Source organism: Quercus lobata, chromosome 4 (assembly GCF_001633185.2).
Source record: "Quercus lobata isolate SW786 chromosome 4, ValleyOak3.0 Primary Assembly, whole genome shotgun sequence".
In the NCBI taxonomy this organism is placed as follows: Eukaryota; Viridiplantae; Streptophyta; class Magnoliopsida; order Fagales; family Fagaceae; genus Quercus; species Quercus lobata.
The window spans coordinates 17,683,666-17,710,027 of NC_044907.1; the positions used below are offsets into that span (position 1 = coordinate 17,683,666).

Below are 26,362 nucleotides of genomic sequence, written 5' to 3' on the forward strand. Positions count from 1 at the left end.
TAACCCTATGTGCACATTACACTAAAAACACTAAAAGAACCACTAATGTGCACATTATTATGTGTAGCACAATAATTAAATCACTAAAACTGTGTAATATGCACTTGTGCAACCCGACTCCATCCCATGTACCCAGCCACCTGCCCTGCCAATCAGAAAATTTCACAAATAACACATAACACATTACACTAAAAGATAATTAATATTTCACCAACACCGTCACACTACACACACCAACACCAGCAGATGACAAAGCCAAATTCAATTTTCAAAAAGTTAAAAACAGACAAAATTTAATAAAGCTAAAGACTAAAGTTCGGCCAATCAAAAGAGAGAGATACTGAGTTGGTCTTATTAAAGAATAAAGAGAGAGAGAGAGAGAGTGAGAGTCATCATTTCAGATAGAGAGAGTCAGAGAGAGACTGAGAGACTCAGAGAGAAAAAGAGAGAGACTGAGAGAAGTTAGCTTAGAAAAAAAAATGAAATACCTTGAGGGAGGGTCGGAGGGAGCACCGGAGCAGCAGCAGCAGCCGAGCAGCGAGCAGGGAGGCGGGAGGCCTGAACTGGACTGGACACGAGCGGATGAGCCAGCGAGCGAGCGATCTGCCGATCTGGCACTGGCGATCTCCGTCCTCCGATCCGATGAGCGACGACGAGCGGCGTTGGCTACTTGGCTTGGATGAGCCTCAACAAGCGGCGTTGCTCTCTGTGACCGCTGTCTGTCTTTAGGTTAGGGTTAGCTTAGTGATTTCATTTATTTTTATAAAGCCTTTAGTGAGAATCTGTGGGTTTGTCATTTTTTTTTTTTAAGGCGCTGCGCTGCTCTGTTGGTTTTTTTTTTTTTTTTTTTGGTGAGAATCTGTGGCCTGTGGGTTTGTCTGTTATCTGTTGGGCACTTGGGCTTGCCGTGGGCTTGCCTTTGTACAATTTTTTTTTTTTTGGGCTTTTTTTTTTGAAAGTAGAATAAATATATATTTTTTTAATTTGAGGGCTTTCCTCATTTTGTGGCTGAGGGTGTTCCTAGTATAGAACAAATACAAATTTTTTTTTTATTATATATAATTTTTTTTTTTTTCAGGTCAGGGTGTTCCTGGGAACACCCTGACCTGTACGTGGCATCGCCACTGCGGTACAAGCATCTTGAGATTGAGAGCCCAACCAACTCGGCCAACCCCTTGGGTTTGTTTTGAGCCAAAATGTTGAAACTTGGTTTTGAGCCAAAATGCAAAAGACATGACCACTTTGGGAAAATGCTTCCCAAAACGTTAATGGTTTAAACATAGGGATCCCCATGATGGTGGTAGTGAGTGGCAGCTTTCATGGTCAGCCAAGGAGGTTTAGATCAAAGAGTTCTAGAGTGAAAAATGAGAGAGAGAAAGAGAGGAGATGAGTATGGCTGCCATTGCTAGAGACAACGACGACAACCAATGATGGCGATGCATTGTGCCGATTAGATTTAAGAGGGAGAGATATCAAACTACGATGGAAGAGCTAGTGTTTGACGGTGATTGATTGTGTAGCACCTTTTATTCATTAATGTATACAATGCTAATCTGGCACACTGAGATTAGGTGTATAATAAAATAAGGGTTTTACATCACATCCTTACCAAATTCAAACTATATATATTTTAACAATCCTCCCTCTCCAAAACACATACATGAATTACAATTTAAAAGGAAAAAAAACAATGATGAGTCTTGATTTTTTAGTTGAACCTCAATAAAGGGCAAATATGCTGGAAATGGTTTTTTTTTCCCTTAATTTAGGGTACTTCTAGGAACAATTATAGTGTAGATAGAGTGGGGCCTACTAGATGAAATAGAAAACAAATTCAGAGGGAATATAATGAAATTCTTTAATTAGTTCTTTTAGATAACCTTCAATTTTAATTGATGGGGATAATAAACAAAACAATTTAGTTTATGAGAAAGTATTATGCAATCTACAAGATCTTTTTTTTTTTTTTTTTGGAAACAAAAAAGATAATATATTCTCCATTATCATACCACATATCTAATTTTGTAAATATTGTATGAGTCATTACTGGTTTAATAGTAATAATGGTAGCCATTTCAACAAGGTAAGGATTCAAATCTATCAACTATTGAAAATTCATTAATGGTACATTTTGACATTATTCTCATACCATAGCGAGTATATGAAGACAAAAATAAACACCCCTATTATCTTTCACTTCATTCTATTACAAGATACTAATTTAATGATGCTTTGTATTATATTAATACTAACTTGTAACCTCATGCAAATGCATGAATACACTTAAAAATATACAATAAAATACATAATATAATTCATATATATAATTTAAATACTATTAATAGTTATTTTTATATTTTGTTAACTCTTTAAAAAAATTTATATGGATATTATTAGGTATAAAATGAAAATTGTCTTTTTTTTAAAAAAAAAATTATTGTGAAGCACTTTTTTTTTTTTTTTTTTTTTTACAATTCATTTGTTTTAAACTTTTTGGTTTTTGTACTTAATAACTCACTTAATGAATATTTATGATGTGGTCCTACATTTGATTCTAAAATTAAGAAATAAAACTCTTTAAGAATGTGGGTTCCAGTTAGCTCAATTGGTGAAGTCTCTAATGGTTGTATAAGAGATCTAGGGTTCAATCCCTGCCTACATCAAAAACTGATTGATGTCTTCGTCTGATGATAAAGAACAATAATCAAGAGCAGACGCCATAAGTTGAAACTATCTAAAAAAAAAAAAAAAACTCTTTAAGAATAAATAATTTATGATACATGGCACAAAATTAGAACTCTAATTTAGAATTCTAATTTGAATTTCTCTCAATTTTACCTATTATTTTATATATATATATATATATATATATATAAAAGAAATTGTAACTCCAATGGGAAGAGTAATTACAAAAATCTATCCTTAACCAAAAAGCAAACAAGTCAGTACACAATATTTTTAATGTCAATTTAACCTAGTTTGGTCAAATTAGATGTCAACTAAAAAAATTATTAAAAGAAAGGAAAATCTTTCAAACTTGAGATGAAAGTGTCATTCACCCAAATTACAAATTTCAAGAAAATTGAGTATAATTACATGAAAACCAAAAAAACCGAAAATCAAAAACTCCAATCCATTCGCATCAAGAAAACCATACCAACCATCCACACCCAAAAAAAAAAAAAAAAAACTACCATTCAAATTTTCCCGCACTCTCAAATTCAAATTCTCCCGCACTCTCAAATTCAAATTCTCCCGCACCCACCGATCAAATAGAATATGGGCTCTTGAAGGCCCAGCTTCAACCCAAAATTGTCCATGCCGGCCCAACTCAGAAATAAGACCCGTAATTCCTTTACCCTATACATGGGAAATTGATTTAGGGTTTCAGTGTTTCACAGCTATCGATAGTCCCTGGAAAAACACAAATTCAGCACAAAGAGTCTACAGGGTACGCCAAGATCGCAACTTTAAGTCCCCATCTGCATATTGCTGAAGAACGACAGGTGTTTTCGGCTTCCTTAGTTTTCTTCTTCATATTTTTATGTAAGTTTTAACCTTTATCTATATATATATAAGTGTTGTATCTTTTTATATATTTCTCTTAGTAAGAGTTGTGGAGTATCTGTTCTTAAATAATTATGGGTCCGATTTCAACTCAGAAAGATGTGTGCTTTGTTCCTAAGTTATGCCCAGATGTGTTAGTTCAGATACTATGTAGACTGCCTGAGAAAGATCTAATTCAATACAAATGTGTATCCAAAGATTGGTACTTTCTTATTTCAGATACTTGTGTTCCAATTGTCTCTGCAAAGACTTCTCTTTGTGGACTTTATTTCCATACTTTGGCTCTTTCCGACGACATGTCTCGTCTTCATCGTAACTCATCATACGATGCGAAAAATCGCTATTTTGCTGAATTGTCAAAATCTGGTGATAGACAAGTTTTAGAATATGTCTCCTTAGAATCCGGCGGTGATGAAATTGGTGAAGTCGAGATTGACAAGCATGCTAAGAACCTCCTTGATAGCTGCAATGGCCTTCTTTTATTAAGGAAGCCCTCCACACGCCAGTACGATGTCTTCAATCCTACCACTAAAGAGTCTGTGACGATTCCCTACTCCTGTGATTCATATTGTGATGCTGCACTTGCTTTTGACCCTTGCAAATCCATTCATTTCAAAGTTATTTGCATTCCTTATTTTCACCTTGATGCACCAAAATGGTTGGACATGTTTTCTTCAGAAACTGAAAAGTGGGTTCGACACACTCTGCATTTTGATCCCGTTTATATTGATGGGTCCCATATAATTAAGGAGTTTGTTTACTTGGATGGCATGTTGTACTGGGTGTTAGCTTCAAAAAACCTTTTCTGCATCGACCTCAATCTAGTTAGCGCCCATGCCATTGACCTACCGAAGATTGAAAGATCAAGTTTATCATCAAGTATTGGGGTATCAGTGGGACATCTTTGTTTTGCTCAATGTGAACGCTCAAATGTCTCAATTTGGTTGCTTGAGGACAACAAACAAGCTGATGGATGGATTTTAAAACACAGCATCCGCTTGGATTACTTGTTGGATAGTCTGATGGTGGCTCAATTTCGATTACTTGATGAAATTTTCTGGTTTCAACCCTATGCAATTCATCCAAAGTCTGATGTTATCTTTCTAGGAACAGCTCGGAGCATCATAAGCTGGCATATCAAAAGCAATAAGTTTAATTTGGTCTCTAAAACAAGGGAAGGAATGGTTGTACCTGGGTGTTTTACTCCAGTTTTGACGTACTCTCGTTGCCTTGTCCCATTAAAGTCATTGGGCATGAGAAATTTCAGATCAAATCAATTGTAAGTGGCTATATTTTTCTTCTTTTTTATATACATTATACTTTATGTCTTCATCAGCTGTCCCCTTCCGTTAACACACACACACACACACATATATGCATAATAAAGAATGGAAAAAAAGTTTCATGATTTAACACTATGATACTGAAACCTCATTTCCTTGATTTCTTATTTTTATTCTGCTAAATGTTTTTCTTGAGAATTAATTTGAACTGTTTTTTTAATGAGATATGTTTTGCCCATTGTATAGCGTTCTTTAATAACTTTTCCTTGTTGCTTTTTGATGCCCTTCGTTCATTTGCTTTTTGTATATATATTTTTCCTTTGCACAGTTATATGCCGAATTGTAGAATGCCCAAAAGGCTTTTGTTTTGGACCATTCTGAACCCTCGGCTACATTCAAATATTTGATCTTTCTCTTACTTATCATTTTTTTTTTCTTTCTCTAGCTATGTTGGCAATTTATGTTTGAGTAAGAATTTCATTAAAACAGAAATATGGTACAATGGGATCTCCAAAGTTAATTTTTGAAATTATGGAGATCAATAGGGGAGCCCTGTATGCTACCTAAAGGCTAAAGCAATCATCCAATCCTATTATGATCTAAAAAAATTTTAGGGAATATGTTAGGGGAAGCCATATGTATTCTGTTCCTCTTTTTTATTTTTATTTTTGATAGATAATATCTTACATTACTATCAAAATAATTTATAAGAATGTTAAAACCCTCTGTTTAGTCAATCATCTTTGTTTTATATTTTGAGTTTTATAAGAATGTTTTTGTTTTTATATTTTTCGTTCTAGTTATAGTAGTAATGTTACATACAACAATAATGCGTACTCAGGTATCACATTCGTCCAAAGCTTTAATCCTGTTGTGAGATCTTTTGAAACAATAGAGGATTTTTAAGACGATTAGATGGAATAGAATTTCCTCACTTAAAAATAGTGGAGGGTAAATAGGGTTTTGGGTTTTAGACCTACTAGGTGTAGGGCTGTAAATGAATAAATTTGATAATAAATAGTTCATGTTCGGTAAGTTTAAGTTTGTTATTACTTATTAGTAATGAGCTAAACTCAAGTTCAAGTTTAGACTCGATTATTCAATAAACCTAGATTAAATATCTTAGCTTTCATCTTTGACCTCTGTTTCTTTTTCTGTTTTAAATTGAACAGTGCAATGAATTCTGGGGACACAAAAGTTTTTGAGCCTGGAAATGCTGTTTGAAGATCAGGTATAGCAATTTTAGGACAAAGAAGAATACACGTGTCTCAAATTCAAGGGGATGGACAAAGAAGAATACATGTGGCTGACCTTGTATATTAAGGATCCATAGCTAGTCCCAAAATTTTTTGGAACTAAGGCTTGATTTTTGTTGTCATATATTTGGAGTGTATTATAATTGTTTGAATTGGCATTTATTAGTCTTATCATCTTTTTGTGCTTTCAATGGTTTTAATAATGATTCCCGTGTAATTCAACTCTTCTTAATATCATTTTGTGTTGAATTTTGTCTTCTTTTGTGATCAATCCTAAGAATTTTCATTTTGTGAAAGTCTTTAGGCTTCCTTTCAATTATCATTAGCAATACGGTAAATGCTTTTTGTCATTGTGGCTATTGTATTTTTTTTATTACAAAAATATTGGATATAAAGTTGTCTACCATTCATCTTTTCTAGATTTTTTCTTTTTTAAATATGATCTCCTCTTGATCTTACTAATGCCTGTACACGCAGAATATGAAATTGTTGGAATGATATAGTGGGATACTTTATTTCAATTAGACATGCTTCAACGGAAGCATGGCTAATCCCCCCTTAGGTCCTTTTCCTCATACAAAGCTGACTGGAGGCAATGGCTCCCATGAGGTCAGTGACAAGTGACAACTAAGTGGTAATTGTACAATTAAATATTGATATACTTGCCAAACGGAGCTGGTTGCATATCCTTTCTTTACATTTGTTAGCATAATCAAAGCAACAATGTTGACAATATAATATCTCAATCTATAGTCAAACTTTCAAAGAAACAGCATCAACAAAGAAGAGAAACCAATACTCTTTTAGATGCAAACTAGCATATATGTGATAACATTTTCAATTCAATCAATTTTCTGTAATATAGGGTCCGTTTGGATTGAGCTTATTGTTGCTGAAACTGAAAACTGAAAACTGAAAACACTGTAGCAAAATAATTTTTAAATGTGTGAAAAGTACCGTGGGACTTATTTTTAATATTTTTTAATACATGAACAGTGTTGCTACAGTACATAAACAGTACTGCTACAGTGCAAAACAGTAATTTTTGTCCACCAAAGTCAACTTATGCGGGCAGAAGAAAAAAAAAAAAAAAAACAAAACAAAACAAAGAAAACGCAGCACCAAACGTGGACGCAGATAAACGAGCAATCCAAACGCTCTCATAGTTATTAAACCCATGCCGACCTAACCAATTAGACCGAAAACCTAGTGATCCAGCACATAAACCAGTCCGGATGTTTAATTACACTGTTTTTGCACAAGGCTCAGTCAAACTTGGCATGTTTGTGGTGACCCGTGTAACTTGGATGAGTTTTTATCACTTGGCTGGGTTTGTAAAATTACATTTATAAGTTCATTTTGTTGACTTCTTTACTTTTTAATATGTGATAATATAATAATTTAAAGATGAGAAACCTAAAGAATTAAAAAAAAAAAAAAAAAAAAAACATTGCTCTGTTCATCCCATCAAGAGACTACTATGGTTTTTTTTTTTTTTGGCTAAACAAGAGACTACTATGTTATTATCAGTTTATGTGCATCATTTTATTTTTCCTCCTGACCTGATCCCTTTTCACATTCAGCCGTACCCTGGCCCTGTTGCAATTGGTACATATTTAAGGCTTTAAGGCTTGGGCCTTTACTTTTGTCTTGTTTAATATCATTGTCATGTAGTGTAAGTGTGACCCTTGTTTCTCTTCTTTCTTCGTTTGAAATTTTGTTGTTTTATTTGTTTGTTCCTTAAGCTGATCTTATTTACCTTTGCTGCTTTGTGCTTTCTATGTATAAAATAAAACTATATGCATTCTGGTGTTATTTTAGCCTTTCTATGAATAAAATTAATAATTGTAATCGTTACTTATTGCAACCTACACGAATTTTTTTATGGTGTATACTATATTATTTCGTGTATTTGTTTTAATTAATCTTATTAAAAATTTATAATTGGTTTAATTATATCTTTAATTCATCATAAATTTTATCAAAACATAAATTTTAATAAAACATAAATTCTTCTCAAAAAAAAAAAATCATCATAAATTTTATCAAAACATATTTTAAAAGCTATTATGAGGGATCCGAGGACAGCAACACTACTGGGCCATGCCCAAGGATAGTACGGGCCTAGTGGGCAAACAAAGAAAATCTTGACCTGACTGAAAGAAGGGGGTCAAACGAGAGCCTCTCATGCCCCGAGGTAGGAGGGAGGAACCCCATCCCTTTTTAGGGGGTTTGGACGAGGCGAGTAGCCATGGTAGGTACTAGAGGAAAGAGGACGAAAAGCATGTTGAGGAAGCACCCATCACCTCCATATTGAATGCATTATACCAACTAAGACAGCCACATTTATGACGGAAATGATATTTGAACAATGCCCGAACAGCCTATAGCTCACCCTACACTTCCCTCAAATGGGGCATGTGACAAATATCTAGGGGAAATCTTCCACTCTCCAGGTGGAGGGGTCAGGATGAAAGGAAAGTTACCATAAAAGGAGGGGAAAACCCACTGAATAAGGATCAGGACTAAGAGTTAAGGAGAAATTACTCAAACTTGTATTGTTTAAGGTGTATCAAGCCTCCTCAGTAAACTGAGGAAACATTAATGCATATTTCAAATTTTTTTCTCACCTTAAAACAATTAATTATAGTGGACTTGCTTCCAAATCCCAAGCCTCAACTCTTGGGCCTTTATGACTATTTTTGGCCCCATATAGCTCTCTCTCTCTCTTGGGCCTTTATTATAGTTATTATCCCTTTAGGGACATCTAGTTAGTGGGCTAAATGGACTTGAAGGTCACGCTGTAAACTTGGAGATCCCAAGTTTCTTCCACCATACTAACTGTACATAGGGTTTCTGAGGTGTCTCATGGGTAAATATGCAATGGTTTTGCCAAAATGTTGGAGTTGGGACCCCATTTTCTTCTATAACTTGTGAAAAAGCTTGAGCTTGTTTGATAAGAAAATGAAGAAAGCTTGAAAATGTAATTTAGTTTATTGATGAACTTGAGCTTATCAAATAAACAATCCAAAATATTTAATAATTGACTTGTATAATTATCAAAGAAAAGAAAATTATTATACTTATTCTAGCTATGAAATGGTCCTGCACCAGTTTGAATCTTGGGAACAAGTTCTTTTGTCGTACTTGAACATGTTGAATCCTCTTTACGTGTATTGTTCTCTTAACTTCTGCTCTTAGCTTTCATCTTTGACCTTTGTTTTCTTTTTAAATCGAACAATACATGAATTCCAGGGGCACAAAAGTCTGGGTCGAGAAATGCTGTTTGAAGAACTGATAAAGCAATTTTAGGTTTTAATATAGTCAATGGCGATCTGATCAACGATGAATGTCTCAAATTCAAGGGGATGGACAAAAAAGAATATATGTGGCTGACCTTGTATATTAAGGATTCATAACTAGTCCCAAAAAATTTTGGGAGTCAGGATTTCTTTTTTTTGGGTATTATTGAAGTGTAATATAATTGTTTGAATTGACATTTATTTAATCTTATCATCTTTTCGTGCTTTCAGTGGTTTTTAATGATCCCCTTATTATTCAACTCTTCTTAGTATCATTATGTGCTAAATTTTGTCTCCTTTTGTAATCAATCATAAGAATTTTAATTTTGGGAAAGTTTTCAGCCTTCTCTGGGACTATCTTTAGCATATTGTAAATGCTTTCTATCATTGTGTAATGCACCATGGTTTTCAAACCCAGACCATTTAAAGAATCGGTAATGGGAGAGGTTCAAGGTTTTTAAAGTCGAACCAATGGTCGAACCACGATAACGTCATAATTACTTTAATAATTAATTAAAGCCTAAATATAGATATTAAATTTATAAAACTAGCAAAATTGACTAATATATCTACATATGTGAGGGAAATTTAATGATTTTTAAGCATATAATTAATAATTAAATAAGAAAGTTAATAAAATAAAATAATAACCATGAAAACATTAAAATTTATAATTAATTTTTGAAGTAAAGTTGAATATCTTTGAAGGATTTTAATTATAATTTTTTTTATATTCCTCGTAAGAGATGGATAATTTAATTAAGTAAAATAGAATTGTGTTAAGTTGTCTTCATTTAAAAAAAAAAGAAAAAAATTGCGTTAAGTTTACTTCAAGTATTATTATTATTTTTTTTTTTTGGTAATTGTTGAGTGTTAGAGTACTTTTTTTTTTTTTTTTTTACACCTAATTTTATTTAGGTACCATCTATTTATTTTCAAACACCACTAATAAGTTATTGGGGTTTTCCCAAATATTTTTTTTTGCTCTATTATTATGTTAATCACAAATGTCTCATATCTCATTATCTAAATTGGGTTATGATATAAATTATCACGAAAAACCCCAAAACTCATATTTTATCTAATTTTATTATCATATTCTATTTAAAGCCCAAGAATACTTATGCTTGGCAATATTTAAGAAGCCCATGATTCAAGTCCATGGCAAAACAATTTTATCTATAGAATTCAAATCCGTGTCAAAGCCCACGATTTAAACACATGGCAATTTATTTATCCAAAACCCAATTCTCATTGACAATATCAAAAGCCCAATTCTCATTGGCAATATCAAAAGCCCAACTTACGTTGGCACTATTTAAAGCCTAATTTTCATTGGCAATATCAAAGCCCAATTCTCATTGGCAACATCAAAAGCCCAACTTACGTTGGCACTATTTAAAGCCCAATTCTCATTGGCAATATCAAAACCCAATTCTCATTGGCAATATCAAAAGCCCAACTTGCGTTGGCACTATTAAAAACCCAAGCTAACTACTTGACACTATTCTATCAAAAGCCCAAGGTTATTAAATGCTCGGCAAAATACTATATCATGATTATTCTTAAACATATTATTACAATATTACAAGCTCATGGAATTTATGAATTATCTATTCTCAAAACCCATGGCATCTTGTAAAAGCCCATGAAAAGTTATGATTGTTAGACCCATGACATATATTTATTGTTATAAATCCATGAAATACCTAGACATCATTTGCATCGCAACATCCATAATATATGCCTTCGACACTCACGGTAAACATTCAAACCCACAAGCTCATCATTTAAGTTATGATGCGATTATTAGAAACCATGAATATTATTGCAACATGGAATTCATCAAACTAGATAGTATTTACAAAAGTATTTTGAAACTTGTCCTATTGTTTCAAACATCACAACTAATTGCTTAAAGGCCCATTGCAAGTATTTATAAAAAACCCAAAAATATTTACTAATAAAATCCATGAGGAATGAAATCCCATTGCAACATGTGCACACAACCCAGCCCATGTGTGCAAGCCCAAGCAAAAAAACACAAGCAACTAACCAAAAAGCAACTAGAGACTCATACAAGGGAACCAAGCCTTTGAGAATGGACTAAGGGCTGTCTCATCAATTTTCTGCCACCCTCTGCCTGACGTGAACAGTGCCCAAGAGCTGTCATATCAACTGAAGTCAAAAGGATGAAGAGGCTCCATGATCTTCCTCAAGACCACACCTTCAGCGGAAGGAGAGCTAAAACCAAATTGTCCAAATTTCAATAAATTGATGCTATAAATGTTAAAAAATGATCAAGACATGATTCATGTACTAAACCCATGAATCCTAGAGGGGAAAATTTGGAAACATGTGGTTTGGAGGGCATAAAGGGATCTCCAGTGGAACCCCCTGAAGAAGACTAGAACTTGGCACCTGGCTTGGGGTGTTGAAATCTTACTTATTGGGGGACCAAATCTCTGTTTGCAGCATTAGGATTCATTCTTGATATACAATAATTAATCTCAGCCCCGAAAATCTTGGCACTTAATGCAAAAAGCTCTAAAATCTCATCATTACCCAAAGAAGCAAGACAACCCCTCAAAGTGGACTTTCCTACTTTTGATCAAAATCTCAGGAAATTTAAACCTTGATTTCGTCACCCTTGATGAGTCATGCATTTTTGGATTCTTGTCAATCAATACTTCTCTAAAACCCTATTATAAAAACATGCACACCTCAGCCCATAGGAGGAGGGAGGCCTCACTAAAGATTTCTGTCACTGACTACATTTTGCAGAAATTCAGCCCCTATTAAGCTTCCCTTAAGCTTCCCCAAGCTCTAGAGCTCATTTACAACCTTTCTCAGCCTATAGTCACCATAACACCAACATTCACCACCTTGCTTACTCCTTCCTACTCCATAAAAGTCCCATAACTGACCAAAGGACAGCAACCCTCTCTGAAATTTTGGGTTTGTTTGCTATCTTGCTCGTGATTTAGCCCCCCTCAAGCTCATCACTCATCATCCTTAGCCCACACTCATCTAATCTCAGATGTTCTCTCCCCCTTTCACACAATCACAACTCATAAATGTCTCTCAACTAGTCACAAACAGACCACTACTCACAAAAAGCCTTAACCTCAGAGTTAACGTCATCCCACTCACTCAAAATAGCCCATATTGTCTCATTCATGTCTTATGAACACACACTCACTAAAATCTTAGTTTGATGCCTGCTGCACTGAGCTGGGGATCTTTCTTTCCCTTCATTCCATCCTATTTTTCCTCTTTTATTTGTAACTATGGAGCCTTTAATCGTTGTTTATTATTATTATGATAAAGGATATAATGTATTTGTAACAATGTAATTTTTCCCTCACATTGATGTAATGATGGTTGAAAGTACTAAAATTTTCCTTGAACAAGACACACAAGGATCCCTAGGAGTGAACACTTTCCTAAATTGATTTGATCATTGACTGTTAGACTTTAAGTATAATTTCACCCATATCACTGGAGATAATACCGTACCGCTAAAGGACTGATTTGAACTATGACACCGTAAAAAGACTAATAATATAACAAATTAGCAACACTAATGTGTTTATTATGCTTTATTATTGTCTTCTTGTTAGGGTGTAGTCTCATTCTCTTGCTTGGGCGGACTTACACCATACCGATAGCCTTTGGGCTTTATTTCAAGGACTCATCGTCGAGTTTCGGCTTGGCTACCCCATATTCTATTTGGGAACATCAGAAAATTTCCCCCTCAACATTGAGCATCAACTTGAAAGCTTAGCTAAGTGCTTGGGCTCTAGCACCAACTCTGACCATGCCTAGGTTCTAAACCTGGTAAGTGCACATTTCTGATGTTTTTTTTCCTTAATTAATAGGCATGCTTGACCTAGGGTTGGATCACACGGTTCACGAAATTAACAATAAATCTAGTTCTCTATGTTTATAAAATCAGATTTCAGTCCGATTCCCGGTTAACCCGATCCAGTCCGGGTCCGATAAACTTGTAACGCACCCCAAAACCTTAGGGGAGAGTATCATTTCTAACATAGTTTGGGTAATGATTTTTGTCAAAATGAAATATCTGTTAGAAAAGTCAGACTCATAGTGTGAGGGGGCATGATCTTGTTTACTATATTTATACAATCATCCAAAAGAACTGCCATTTCTTGAAACTTTAGGAAGGGTATCAACTTAAATTGAAGATTGAGTTATATAGTCAACTAATATTAATCAAATTTGAATTGTAAAGCATAAGTGCTTACTATCTCAATATACTAAGCTTTTGTTACTTATTAACCATATTAAGTAAAACATTATTTTTTTCATATATGCATATACATACAAATATACATATAAATGAGTATAAATTCAATATGGATGTAGCGTAATATTCTTGTTTTACTCCCCTCGATCTCAACATACCACATCAACAATCCCAGCATGCCATGTCAAAAGTACACACTAATAAATAGAGTGTGACACATCTAACTAAACCTCATCAAGCCATCAAGTTTCATCCACCATAGATTTGCTCTCTCTCTCTCTCTCTCTCTCTCTCTCTCTCTCTCTGCCCCCCCCCCCAAGCCTCTAATCTAAACCTTCATGGCTGACCACAAAAGCTACTGTCCACTGTCACCATCCCGTTGGTCCCCAAGCTCAAACCATGAGAGAATATAATGGGGGTGCTATACATAGTTTTGAGCCAAAATGTTGAAACTTGGTTTTGAGCCAAATGCAAAAGACATGACCACTTTGGGAAAATGCTTCCCAAAACGTTAATGGTTTAAACCTAGGGATCCCCACGATGGTGGTAGTGAGTGGCAGCTTTCATGGTCAGCCAAGGAGGTTTAGATCAAAGGGTTCAGGAGTGAAAAATTAGAGAGAGAAAGAAAGGAGGTGAGTATGGCTGCCATTGCTAGGGACAACGACGACAACCAATGATGGTGATGCATTGTGCCGATTAGATCTGAGAGGGAGAGATAGCAAACTGCGATGGAAGAGCTAGTGTTTGACGGTGATTGATTGTGTAGCACCTTTTATTCATTAATATGTACAATGCTAATCTGGCACACTAAGATTGGGTGTATAATAAAATAAGGGTTTTACATGACATCCTTACCAAATTCAAACTATATATATTTTAACAATCCTCTCTCTCCAAAACACATACATGAATTACAATTAAAAAGGAAAAAAACAATGATGAGTCTTGATTTTTTAGTTGAACCTCACTAAAGGGCAAATATGTTGGAAATGGTTTTTTTTTTTTTTTTTTTTTTTTCCTTAATTTAGGGTACTTCCAGGAACAATTCTAGTGTAGATAGAGTGGGGCCTACTAGATGAAATAGAAAACAAAATCAGAGGGAATATAATGAAATTCTTTGATTAGTTCTTTTAGATAACCTTCAATTTTAACTGATGGGGATAATAAACAAAACAATTTAGTTTATAAGAAAGTGTTATACATTCTACAAGATCATTTTGTTTTTTTTGAAACAAAAAAGATAATATATTCTCCATTATCATACCACATATCTAATTTTGTAAATATTGTATGAGTCATTACTGGTGTAGGGATAAAATTTACAAGTTAACAGTGGGCTTTGGGCCCCGCGCGGAGTCTAGCCATGACAAAAAGGGAAAACGGGGCCAGAAGACTTCCAGCCCAATCCTGTTGGGCCGGACTTATTTAAGGGGGTGTCCGAGGAGGAGTGCCTCCTCGGACACACCAAATGGGAGTTCAACATACACCCTGCACACAGTGAGGAACCATCCTAAGCAAGAGGAAAATGTTAGACGTCCAGGAGGCAACCACAGCTGCTGCATTAAATGTAAGGAAGCTACTTTTCCAGCCGCATTAATGTAGAGAAGACAGGTGAATAGTATTATCTCGGCCAGTGCAACTCACAGAAAGATAAGGTGTATGTCCGATGGGACAGGCACTCAAGTGAAAGTCCAGATGGTTAACAAGTGTAAGGCCCTTATCAATTTGAGGGTGCTATATAAGAGAAGAAAATCCTCATGAAGAGGGGATCGAGAAATTGAGGAAAAGAGAGGGAGAGAGAGAGTTGAAAGAATTCAGTAGTTTGTAACTAGAGCAAGGGGTGCCCTTACACGTTTCCTTGGACCGGTATCCTTTGAACGTAAATGGAATGTTCTCACGCTCAATATGCTGCGTGGCATTCATCTAATTGACATTCACTTCGTCTAATCCCAGTTCTGTAACCCGCTCTCTACAAATTCATTGTCTGGAGACTTTTGGGCCAGAACCATTTATTTGCTGGGCCTGGGCCCCAAAAAACCACCCCTACAACTGGTTTAATAGTAATAATGGTAGCCATTTCAACAAGGTAAGGATTCAAATCTATCAACTATTGAAAATTCATTAATGGTACATTTTGACACTATTCTCATACCATAGCGAGTATATGAAGACAAAAATAAACACCCCTATTATCTTTCACTTCATTCTATTACAAGATACTAATTTAATAATGCTTTGCATTATATTAATTCTAGTTTGTAACCTTATGCATATGCATGGATATACTTAAAAATATACAATAAAATGCATACTATAATTCATATATATACATAATTTAAATACTATTAATAGTTATTTTTATATTTTGTTAACTCTTTAAAAAAATGAAAATTGTCCCTTTTTTTTAATTATTGTGAACCACTTTTTTTTTTTTTTTTTTTTTTTTTTTTTTTACAATTCATTTGTTTTAGACTTTTTGGTTTTTGTTTTTAATAACTCACTTAATGAATATTTATGATATGATCCTACATTTGATTCTAAAATTAAGAAATAAAATTGTTTAAGAATAAATAATTTAGGACATATGGCGCAAAATTAGAATTCTAATTTGGAATTCTAATTTGAGTTTTTCTCAGTTTCACCTATTATTTTATATATATATATATATATATATGTTAGAAATTGTAACTCTAATGGGAAGAGTAATTATAGAAATATATCATTAACCAAAAAGCAAACAAGTCAATACACAATATTTTTAATATCAATTTAACCTAGTTTGGTCAAATTAGATGTCAACTAAAAAAATTATTAAAAAAAAACTTTCAAACTTGAGATAAAAGTGTCATTCACCGAAATTCCAAATTTCAAGAAAATTAAGTATAATTACATGAAAACCAAAAAAAAAAAAAAAAAAAGCAAAAATCAAAAACTCCAATCCATTCATATCAAGAAAACCATACCTACCATTCACCCCACCAAAAAAAAAAAAAAATATATATATATATATATATACCATTCAAATTTCCCGGCACTCTCAAATTCAAAATCTCCCGCACCCACAGATCAAATAGAATGTGGGCTCTTGAAGGCCCAGCTCCACCCCAATAATTGTCCATGCCGGCCCAACTGAGAAATAAGACCCGTAATTCCTTTACCCCTATATATGGGAAACTGATTTAGGGTTTCAGTGTTTCACAGCTACCGATAGTCCCTGGAAAAACACAAATTCAGCACAAAGAGTCTACAGGGTGCGCCAAGATCGCAACTCCCGATCTGCATATTGCTGAAGAACAGCAGGTGTTTTGGCTTCTAATTTTTCCGGCTATCCTTAGTTTTCTTCATCATATTTTTATATAACCTTTATCTATATATACAAGTATTGTGTCATATCATATTATATATTTCTCCTAGTAAGAGTTGTGGAGTATTTGTCTTATAAATAATTATGGGTTCGAATTCAATTCAGAAAGATGTGTGCTTTGTTCCTAAGTTATGCCCAGATATGTTAGTTCAGATACTATGTAGACCGCCGGAGAAAGATCTAATTCAATACAAATGTGTATCCAAAGATAGGTACTTTCTTATTTCGGAGACTTCGGTTCCAATTGTCTCTGCAAATACTTCTCTTTGTGGACTTTATTTCCATACTTTGGCTCTTTCCGACGACATGTCTCAGGTTTGGAGTTACTCAAATTACGATGCCAAAAATCGTTTTTATGCTGAATTGTCAAAATCTGGTGATAGACAAGTTTTAGAATATGTCTCCTTAGAATCTGGCGGCGATGAAATTGGTGAAGTCGAGATTGACAAACATGCTAAGAACCTCCTTGATAGCTGCAATGGCCTTCTTTTATTTAGGAAGCCCTCCACACGCCAGTACGATGTCTGCAATCCTACCACTAAAGAGTCTGTGACGATTCCCTACTCCTGTGATTCATATTGAGATGCTGCACTAGCTTTTGACCCTTGCAAATCCATTCATTTCAAAGTTATTTGCACTCCTTATTTTCATCTTGATGCACCAAATTGGTTGGACATGTTTTCTTCAGAAACTGAAAAGTGGGTTCGACACAATCTACATCTTGATTTCGTTCATATTGATGGTTCCAATATAATTAAGGAGTGTGTTTACTTGGATGGCATGTTATACTGGGTGTTAGCTTCAAAAAACCTTTTTTGCATCGACCTCAATCTAGTTAGCGCCCATGCCATTGACCTACCGAAGATTGAAAGATCAAGTTTATCATCAAGTATTGGGGTATCAATGGGACATCTTTGTTTTGCTCAATGTGAACGCTCAAATATCTCAATTTGGTTGCTTGAGGACAACAACCAAGCTGATGGATGGATTTTAAGATACAGCATCCGCTTGGATTACTTGTTGGATAGTCTGATGGTGGCTCAATTTCGATTACTTGATGAAATTTTCTGGTTTCAACCCTATGCAATTCATCCAAAGTCTGATGTTATCTTTCTAGGAACAGCTCGGAGCATCATAAGCTGGCATTTCAAAAGCAATAATTTTAAATTGGTCTCTAAAACAAGGGAAGGAATGGTTGTACCTGGGTGTTATACTCCAGTTTTGACGTACTCTCGTTGCCTTGTCCCATTAAAGTCATTGGGCATGAGAAATTTCAGATCAAATCACTTGTAAGTGGCTATATTTTTCTTCTTTCTTATATACATTATACTTTATGTCTTCATCAGCTATCCCCTTCCGTTAACACACACACACACACATATATGCATAATAAAAAATGGAAAAAAAGTTTCATGATTTAAAACTGTGGGGCCTGAAATCTGAGGTCCCAGCCCACTTTGTATTAAAAGCCCAAAACCCAGGCCGAGAAGTCTTACTGTTAAGAACGCACAATGAAAGCTCCTCGAAGGTCCAATGGTGTGGCCGAGGACGACTTTACGCCCAACATCTCACAAAAAAGCCTGAAGAAAAGGACAAATTCAGTACAAGAGCAGCACAAGGGAGAAGGCTGCCAACGCCTTAATGTGGAGCCCATCGCCTGACAAACCCATACTCATACCATGCTGTCCAGCTTTTCCCAACCACTCTGATGTGAGGATTGACAAGACGAGTAACCACCCCGAACAAGGAGAAACGAACACGTAGGTGAAGAATGGAAAGGAAATACTAGTATAAAAGGGAAGCTCGTTACATTGACAAGGGGGGCTGCCTAGGAACCAGAGAAAAGGGGAAGGACAAACTCATAAAAAAGGAGGACGGCGAAGGCGAGACGCTCCTCGGACTAATTCCGAGGAGATAGATCTTCATACCACATCCGTGTAAGGCTTAGACATACAGACCAAATCCACCTTCGAATGGGCTTCCATGAAAATCCTGACTAAACCGTTACCCAACGACCAAAGTCTAGCCTTTCAAAACCCACTCTCTACAAATCATATTGTTCGGGCCTTTTACATACGAGCCCAAAGCCATCTTTGGATCGTTAAAAATCGTGTCCCTACAATTGGTCCCGTCTGTGGGAAGGCTTGCGCGTTGGCGCAGGTTGCGGTGGAGTCAACCCTATGGCAAGCAGAGGTTCGTGGGGTTTCCTCCATGTCCGACGACATACAGTTGTTGCTCCGACATAAACTTCTGCTAGGGGCTACGCCTTGCAGTGCCAAGGGCGCGGGCATCTCTAGGGGCTTCTGGCCTCAAGCCAACTCCCCCCGCCCTGGTATAGGGGCTTACGGTCGAAAAATAAAAAAGTACATAAAAGAAATCTTGCAAGTTTTGGACAGAACCAAGGTCTTGCATGGTCCTCGGACTCAAGCCTATGGGGAAACCAAGTACGTAAAAGAAATCTTGCAAGTTTTGGACAGAACCAAGGCCTTGCATGGTCCTCGGACTCAAGCCTATGGGGAAACCAAGTACATAAAAGAAATCTTACAAGTTTTGGACATAACTAAGGCCTTGCATGGTCCTCGGACTCAAGCCTATGGGGAAACCAAGTACATAAAAGAAATCTTGCAAGTTTTGGACAGAACCAAGACCTTGCATGGTCCTCGGACTCAAGCCTATGGAGAAACCAAGTACATAAAAGAAATCTTGCAAGTTTTGGACAGAACCAAGGCCTTGCATGGTCCTCGGACTCAAGCCTATGGGGAAACCAAGTATATAAAAGAAATCTTACAAGTTTTGGACAGAACCAAGGCCTTGCATGGTCCTCAGACTCAAGCTTATGGGGAAACCAAGTACATAAAAGAAATCTTACATGTTTTGGACAGAACCAAGGCCTTGCATGGTCCTCGGACTCAAGCCTATGGGGAAACCAAGTACATAAAAGAAATCTTGCAAGTTTTGGACAGAACCAAGGCCTTGCATGGTCCTCGGACTCAAGCCTACGGGGAAACCAAGTACATAAAAGAAATCTTGCAAGTTTTGGACAGAACCAAGGCCTTGCATGGTCCTCGGACTCAAGCCTATGGGGAAACCAAGTACATAAAAGAAATCTTCCAAGTTTTGGACAGAACCAAGGCCTTGCATGGTCCTTGGACTCAAGCCTATGGGGAAACCAAGTACATAAAAGAAATCTTACAAGTTTTGGACAGAACCAAGGCCTTGCATGGTCCTCGGACTCAAGCCTATGGGGAAACCAAGTACATAAAAGAAATCTTGCAAGTTTTGGACAGAACCAAGACCTTGCATGGTCCTCGGACTCAAGCCTATGGGGAAACCAAGTACATAAAAGAAATCTTGCAAGTTTTGGACAGAACCAAGACCTTGCATGGTCCTCGGACTCAAGCCTACGGGGAAACCAAGTACATAAAAGAAATCTTACGTTACACGAACCTTAGAATCCATCCGAGGAGAACTACCCATTAAACAGTTGGATTAATCCCTATACTAAACGGATTCCCCAGTCTACCCTCGGATCCTTAGTACCAAAGGGATTGATGCAACATAGAGCAATATGCTACCAAAAACACGATTGAAGTCCCTCACTGCTCGGCTACCCTCTCGGATGAATTATTTAGAAGTTTATCGTTCTCGGACATTTGTCTAGCATGCATCGCACAGCGCTCGGCCATTATCCTGGTTAGTTCCAAGAGTTTAATTTATTGAGGATTGTCATCGTTATACTTAATAATGTCAGTAAGTTTAAACCAGTAGGAATTTGTTTTAAGGCATTTTTCTGCTCCAAGTATCATTAAAGGCAAACGTATATTTAATATTCATTCACAAAGTAATTGCTGCCGAGAAGAAAAATATTTAGAAAGAAATAAACTCATTTTTTATTAAGACAAAGAAACAGTGCAGTGTACAATGAAAAGCTGAAATAAGTTTATACTAAAACTAACTACGTAAGTAAAAAGAAAAAAAAAAAAAATACAAGAGAATGAAGATAAAGCCGAAGAAGAAGCACAGAGGAGAGGCTGGCTGTTGTTCCGAGGAGTTGTGTAAGAAAACCATTCCTCAATACTTTTACATGCCCATAACTCAGGCAGCCAAAGAACCCAACGTGGGGCCTGCACCGTCGAAGAAAAGGTGCAGAGAGCACCTGGCTTCGGGCTAGCGCTGCTAAAGAAAAGGTGCAGGGAACCCAACTTGAGGCTTGCACCGTTGAAGAAAAGGTGCAGGGAGCCGGAAGTTGAGGAGCTCCCGCAAAAATTTGCCTGCTACAAGGCAGACGACGCTGATGGCAGAAATTCCTTCTTTTGACATACCAAAAATCTGGCATGACCAGAACCTGCTTCGGATTTTAACTAAAAGAGGGAGGAATACCATCTTCCCCCTGTCAAAACGGGGGACTGGCTTGAATCTGTGCCATCCTTACCCGTACCATATCACCTTGAGAATTCGGTGCCTCTGAAGCGTGCAGAGACCTTTCATCCCCCATCCACGCCTTGAACATCTTACTTTGAAGTAGAGTGGCACTAGAAATGGAGATCGTGAATATGAAAGAAGAAGTATGATTCTGAAGGAAACAGGAGAGTTCATGTACAGGTGGAGTGACCCCTTACCCTATTTATACGCAGAAGCAAACCGGTGGCATTTAATTCATGCAAATTTCCAAGGAATGCTACGGACAAAGCAGACTTGGCTCAATTTCCAACCTCATCCTCAGCCGTAGGATCTGAAGATCCTCGTGAAGGCGCGCCTCGAGTACCGAAATGTCAAAAGACCCCGCGTGAGCGAAAAATAAAGGAGTGGCCCTTATCTTGACACGCTTCCCATGTAAATGAAAAAATACAAATAATAATGGAGTACTGGATTTGAGCGAGCCACAATGTGGGCCTAATGTCACCAAAACCCTCCTCCCCAACTAAGAAGTCGAGCAGCAGGATTTTGAGGGGCTATTGTGGGGCCCGAAATCTGAGGTCCCAGCCCACTTTGTATTAAAAGCCCAAAGCCCAGGCCGAGGAGACTTACTGCTAAGAACGCACAATGAAAGCTCCTTGAAGGTCCAATGGTGTGGCCGAGGACGACTTTACGCCCAACATCTCACAAAAAAGCCTGAAGAAAATGACAAATTCAGTACAAGAGCAGCACAAGGGAGAAGGCTGCCAATGCCTTAATGTGGAGCCCATCGCCTGACAAACCCATACTCATACCATGCTGTCCAGCTTTTCCCAACCACTTTGATGTGAGGATTGACAAAACGAGTAACCACCCCGAATAAGGAGAAACGGACACGTAGGTGAAGAATGGGAAGGAAATACTAGTATAAAAGGGAAGCTCGTTGCATTGAAAGGGGGGCTGCCCAGGAACCAGAGAAAAGGGGGAGGACAAACTCATAAAAAAGGAGGACGGCGAAGGCGAGACGCTCCTTGGACTAATTCCAAGGAGATAGATCTTCATACCACATCCGTGTAAGGCTTAGACATACAGACCAAATCCACCTTCGAATGGGCTTCCATGAAAATCCTGACTAAACCGTTACCCAACGACCAAAGTCTAGCCTTTCAAAACCCATTTTCTACAAATCATATTGTTCGAACCTTTTACATACGAGCCCAAAGCCATCTTTGGATCGTTAAAAATCGTGTCCCTACAAAAACTATGATACTGAAACCTCATTTCCTTGATTTCTTATTTTTATTCTGCTAAATGTTTTTCTTGAGAATTAATTTGAACTGTTTTTTTAATGATATATGTTTTGCCCATTGAATTGCTTTCTTTAATAACTTTTCCTTGTTGCTTTTTGATGCCCTTCGTTCATTTGCTTTTTGTGTGTGTGTCTATATATATATATATATATATATATATATTTTTTTTTTTTTTCTCTCTCTCTAGCTATGTTGGCAATTTATGTTTAAGTAAGAATTTCATTTAAACAGAAATGTGGTACAATGGGATCTCCAAAGTTAATTTTTGAAATTATGGAGATCAATGGGGGAGCCCTGTATGCTACCTAAAGGCTAAAGCAATCATCCAATCCTATTATGATCTAAAAAAACTCTAGGGCATATGTTAGGGGAAGCCATATGTATTCTATTCCTCTTTTTTTATTTTTATTTTTGATAGATTAATCTTACGTTACTATCAAAATAATTTATAAGAATGTTAAAACCCTCTGTTTAGTCAATCATCTTTGTTTTATATTTTGAGTTTTATAAGAATGTTTTTGTTTTTATATTTTTCATTCTAGTTATAGTAGTAATGTTACATACAACAAGAATGCGTACTCAGGGAATCACATTCATCCAAAGCTTTAATCCTGTTGTGAGATCTGTTGAAACAATAGAGGATTTTTAAGACGATTAGATGGAATAGAATTTCCTCCCTTAAAAATAGTGGAGGGTAAATAGGGTTTTGGGTTTTAGACCTACTAGGTGTAGGGCTGTAAATGAATCAATTTGATAATAAATAGTTCATGTTCAGTAAGTTTAAGTTTGTTATTACTTATTAGTAATGAGCTAAACTCAAGTTTAAGTTTAGACTCGATTATTCAATAAACCTAGATTAAATATCTTAGCTTTCATCTTTGACCTCTGTTTCTTTTTCCGTTTTAAATTGAACGGTGCAATGAATTCTGGGGTCATAAAGGTTTTTGAGCCTGGAAATGCTGTTTGAAGATCAGGTATAGCAATTTTAGGACAAAGAAGAATACACGTGTCTCAAATTCAAGGGGATGGACGAAAAAGAATACATTTAGCTGACCTTGTATATTAAGGGTCCATAGCTAGTCCCAAAATTTTTTGGAACCAAGGCTTGATTTTTGTTGTTATATATTTGGAGTGTAATATAATTGTTTGAATTGGTATTTATTAGTCTTATCATCTTTTTGTGCTTTCAATGGTTTTAATAATGATTCCCGTGTAATTCAACTCTTCTTAATATCATTTTGTGTTGAATTTTGTATTCTTTTGTGATCAATCCTAAGAATTTTCATTTTGTGAAAGTCTTTAGGCTTCCTTTCAATTATCATTAGCAATACGGTAAATGCTTTTTGTCATTGTGGCTATTGTATTTTTTTTATTAGAAAAGTATTGGGGATAAAGTTGTCTACCATTCATCTTTTCTAGATTTTTTTCTTTTTTAAATTTGATCTCCTCTAGATCTTACTAATGCCTGTACATGCAGAATATGAAATTGTTGGAATGATATAATGGAATACTTTATATCAATTAGACATGCTTCAACGGAAGCATGGCTAATCCCCCCTTAAGAGCATTCACATTAAAGCTCTCAAATGCTAAAAATGCTATTTTTTAGCATTTTTAGCACCTCAAATGATAAAAACACCTCTACATTAAAGTTGCTAAATCTTAAGAATTTTAAGATTCAGCTACAATACAATCTCATATTTGAGACCGCACTATAGCTGGATTGTAAAAGAAAAATTCTTTTTTATTCACCTCCATGACTCTCTCTCTCTCTTCTTTCTCTTTCCTCTCTCACTTCTTTCTTCTCTCTTCTCTCTTCTCTCTTCTCTCTCTCTCTGTGGTTCGCTGATGAGTTTGCTCGGCCAATTGTGTGCTGCCGATGGTTGTGGTCCGGTGATTGTGGTCATGGATTGTGGGTCTGATGGCTGTGGTTCGGTGGCGGCAATGGAGGTTTCTTCTATTTCTTTTTCTTTTTCTCTCTCATTTTTTTTTCTTCGTGGGTTTTCTTAGGTCTAATGGCTGCGTGGGTCCGATGGCTGTGGTTCATCTTTTTTTTGCGTGGGTCTGATGGCTATGGTTCTTCTTTTTCTTTGGGTCTTGATTTGGTTTTGGGATTTTGGGTCTTGATTTGGTTAGGGTGGGTCTTGATTTGATTTATAGTGTGAAGGAGGACGTCGAGCCGCGTCGTGGAAGAAGATGACAATGGGGAGGGAAGTGGTGTCCATGTCCTATGGGTTTTGGTTCGGTGTGATGGGTTTTCTAGTGGCGGCAACGGCGGAGGGTTTTTTTTTTTTTTTTTTTTTGGTGTGCTGTGGTTTGTGGTGGTGAGTGGATGTGGAGGTTTCTTTCAGCTGTGATTTTTTTTTTCTTTTTTTGTTAGTGGTGGTTGTGGTATGAGTGGTGGGTTTTTGGTGGGTGGTTGGGTGGTGGGTTTTGTGGTGACTGTTGGTAGTGTGGTGCCGGTGATGCTAAGAATAGTTGGATTGAGAAAGAGAGAAACAGAGGAGAGAGAGACAAGGAGAGAGAGGAAAAATAATAAAGATACAATATTTATATGAAGTGGTAAAAAAAATAGAGTTTTGATATAGGTTGTATTGTAGAGTAATGTTTTAAATGTTATAAATTTGGTTTTTGAGATGCTAAATACTAATTTTTTTAGAACTTTTGATGGGAATGCTCTTAGGTCCTTTTCCTCATACAAAGCTAACTGGAGGCAATTGCTCCCAAGAGGTTAGTGACAAGTGACAACTAAGTGGTAATTGTATAATTAAATATTGATATAATTGCCAAACAGAGCTGGTTGCATATCCTTTCTTTACTTTGGTAAGCATAATCAAAGCAACGATGTTGACAATATAATATATCAATCTACAGTCAAACTTTCAAAGAAACAACACCAACAAAGAAGAGAAACCAATTCTCTATTAGATACAAACTAGCATATATGTGATAACATTTGCAATTCAATCAATGTTCTATAATATAGTTATTAAACCCATGCCGACCTAACCAATTAGACCAAAACCTAGTGATCCAACACTTAAACCAATCCGAATGTTTAATTACACTGTTTTTTGCACAAGGCTCAGTCAAACTTGGCGGGTTTGTGGTGACCTGTTTAACTCGAATGAGTTTTTATCACCTGGTTGGGTTTGTAAAATGTGTAAAATTACATCTACAAGTTCATTTTGTTGACTTCTTTACTTTTTAATATGTGATAATATAATAATTTAAAGATGAGAAACCTAAAGGATTAAAAAAAAAAATGCATGGCTATGTTCATCCCATCAAAAGACTACTATGTTATTATCAGTTTATGTGCATCATTTTTTTTTCTCCTGACCTGATCCCTTTTCACATTCATCATAAATTTTATCAAAACATAAATTTTAATAAAACATAAATTTGTCTCAAAAAAAAAAATCACCATAAATTTTATTAAAACATAATTTTAAAGCTGTTGTGGGGGGTTTGAGGACAACAACACTACTAAGCCACGCCCAAGGGTAGTATGGGCCAAGTGGGCAAACGAAGAAAATCTTGGCCTAATCGAAAGAAGGGGGTCAAATGAGAGCCTCTCATGCCCCGAGGTAGGAGAGAGGAACCTTGTCCCTA

The 26,362-nt window shown here is 36.2% G+C and overlaps 2 protein-coding genes across 2 annotated transcripts; both read left to right on the forward strand.

Moving 5' to 3' along the window:
* The first annotated feature begins 3,404 nt into the window (after nucleotides 1-3,404).
* On the forward strand, nucleotides 3,405-6,426 carry LOC115986539 (F-box protein At5g07610-like). The gene is made up of 3 exons (XM_031109667.1): nucleotides 3,405-3,546; nucleotides 3,787-4,846; nucleotides 6,023-6,426. The coding sequence occupies exons 2-3, from the start codon at nucleotides 3,864-3,866 to the stop codon at nucleotides 6,072-6,074; spliced, it is 1,035 nt and encodes a 344-aa protein (XP_030965527.1). The 5' UTR covers nucleotides 3,405-3,546; nucleotides 3,787-3,863; the 3' UTR covers nucleotides 6,075-6,426.
* A 10,700-nt stretch (nucleotides 6,427-17,126) lies between these two features.
* On the forward strand, nucleotides 17,127-18,058 carry LOC115984725. The gene has a single exon (XM_031107742.1). It carries the CDS (start codon nucleotides 17,127-17,129, stop codon nucleotides 17,622-17,624), a length of 498 nt encoding a protein of 165 aa, XP_030963602.1. The 3' UTR covers nucleotides 17,625-18,058.
* Nucleotides 18,059-26,362: the final 8,304 nt, after the last annotated feature.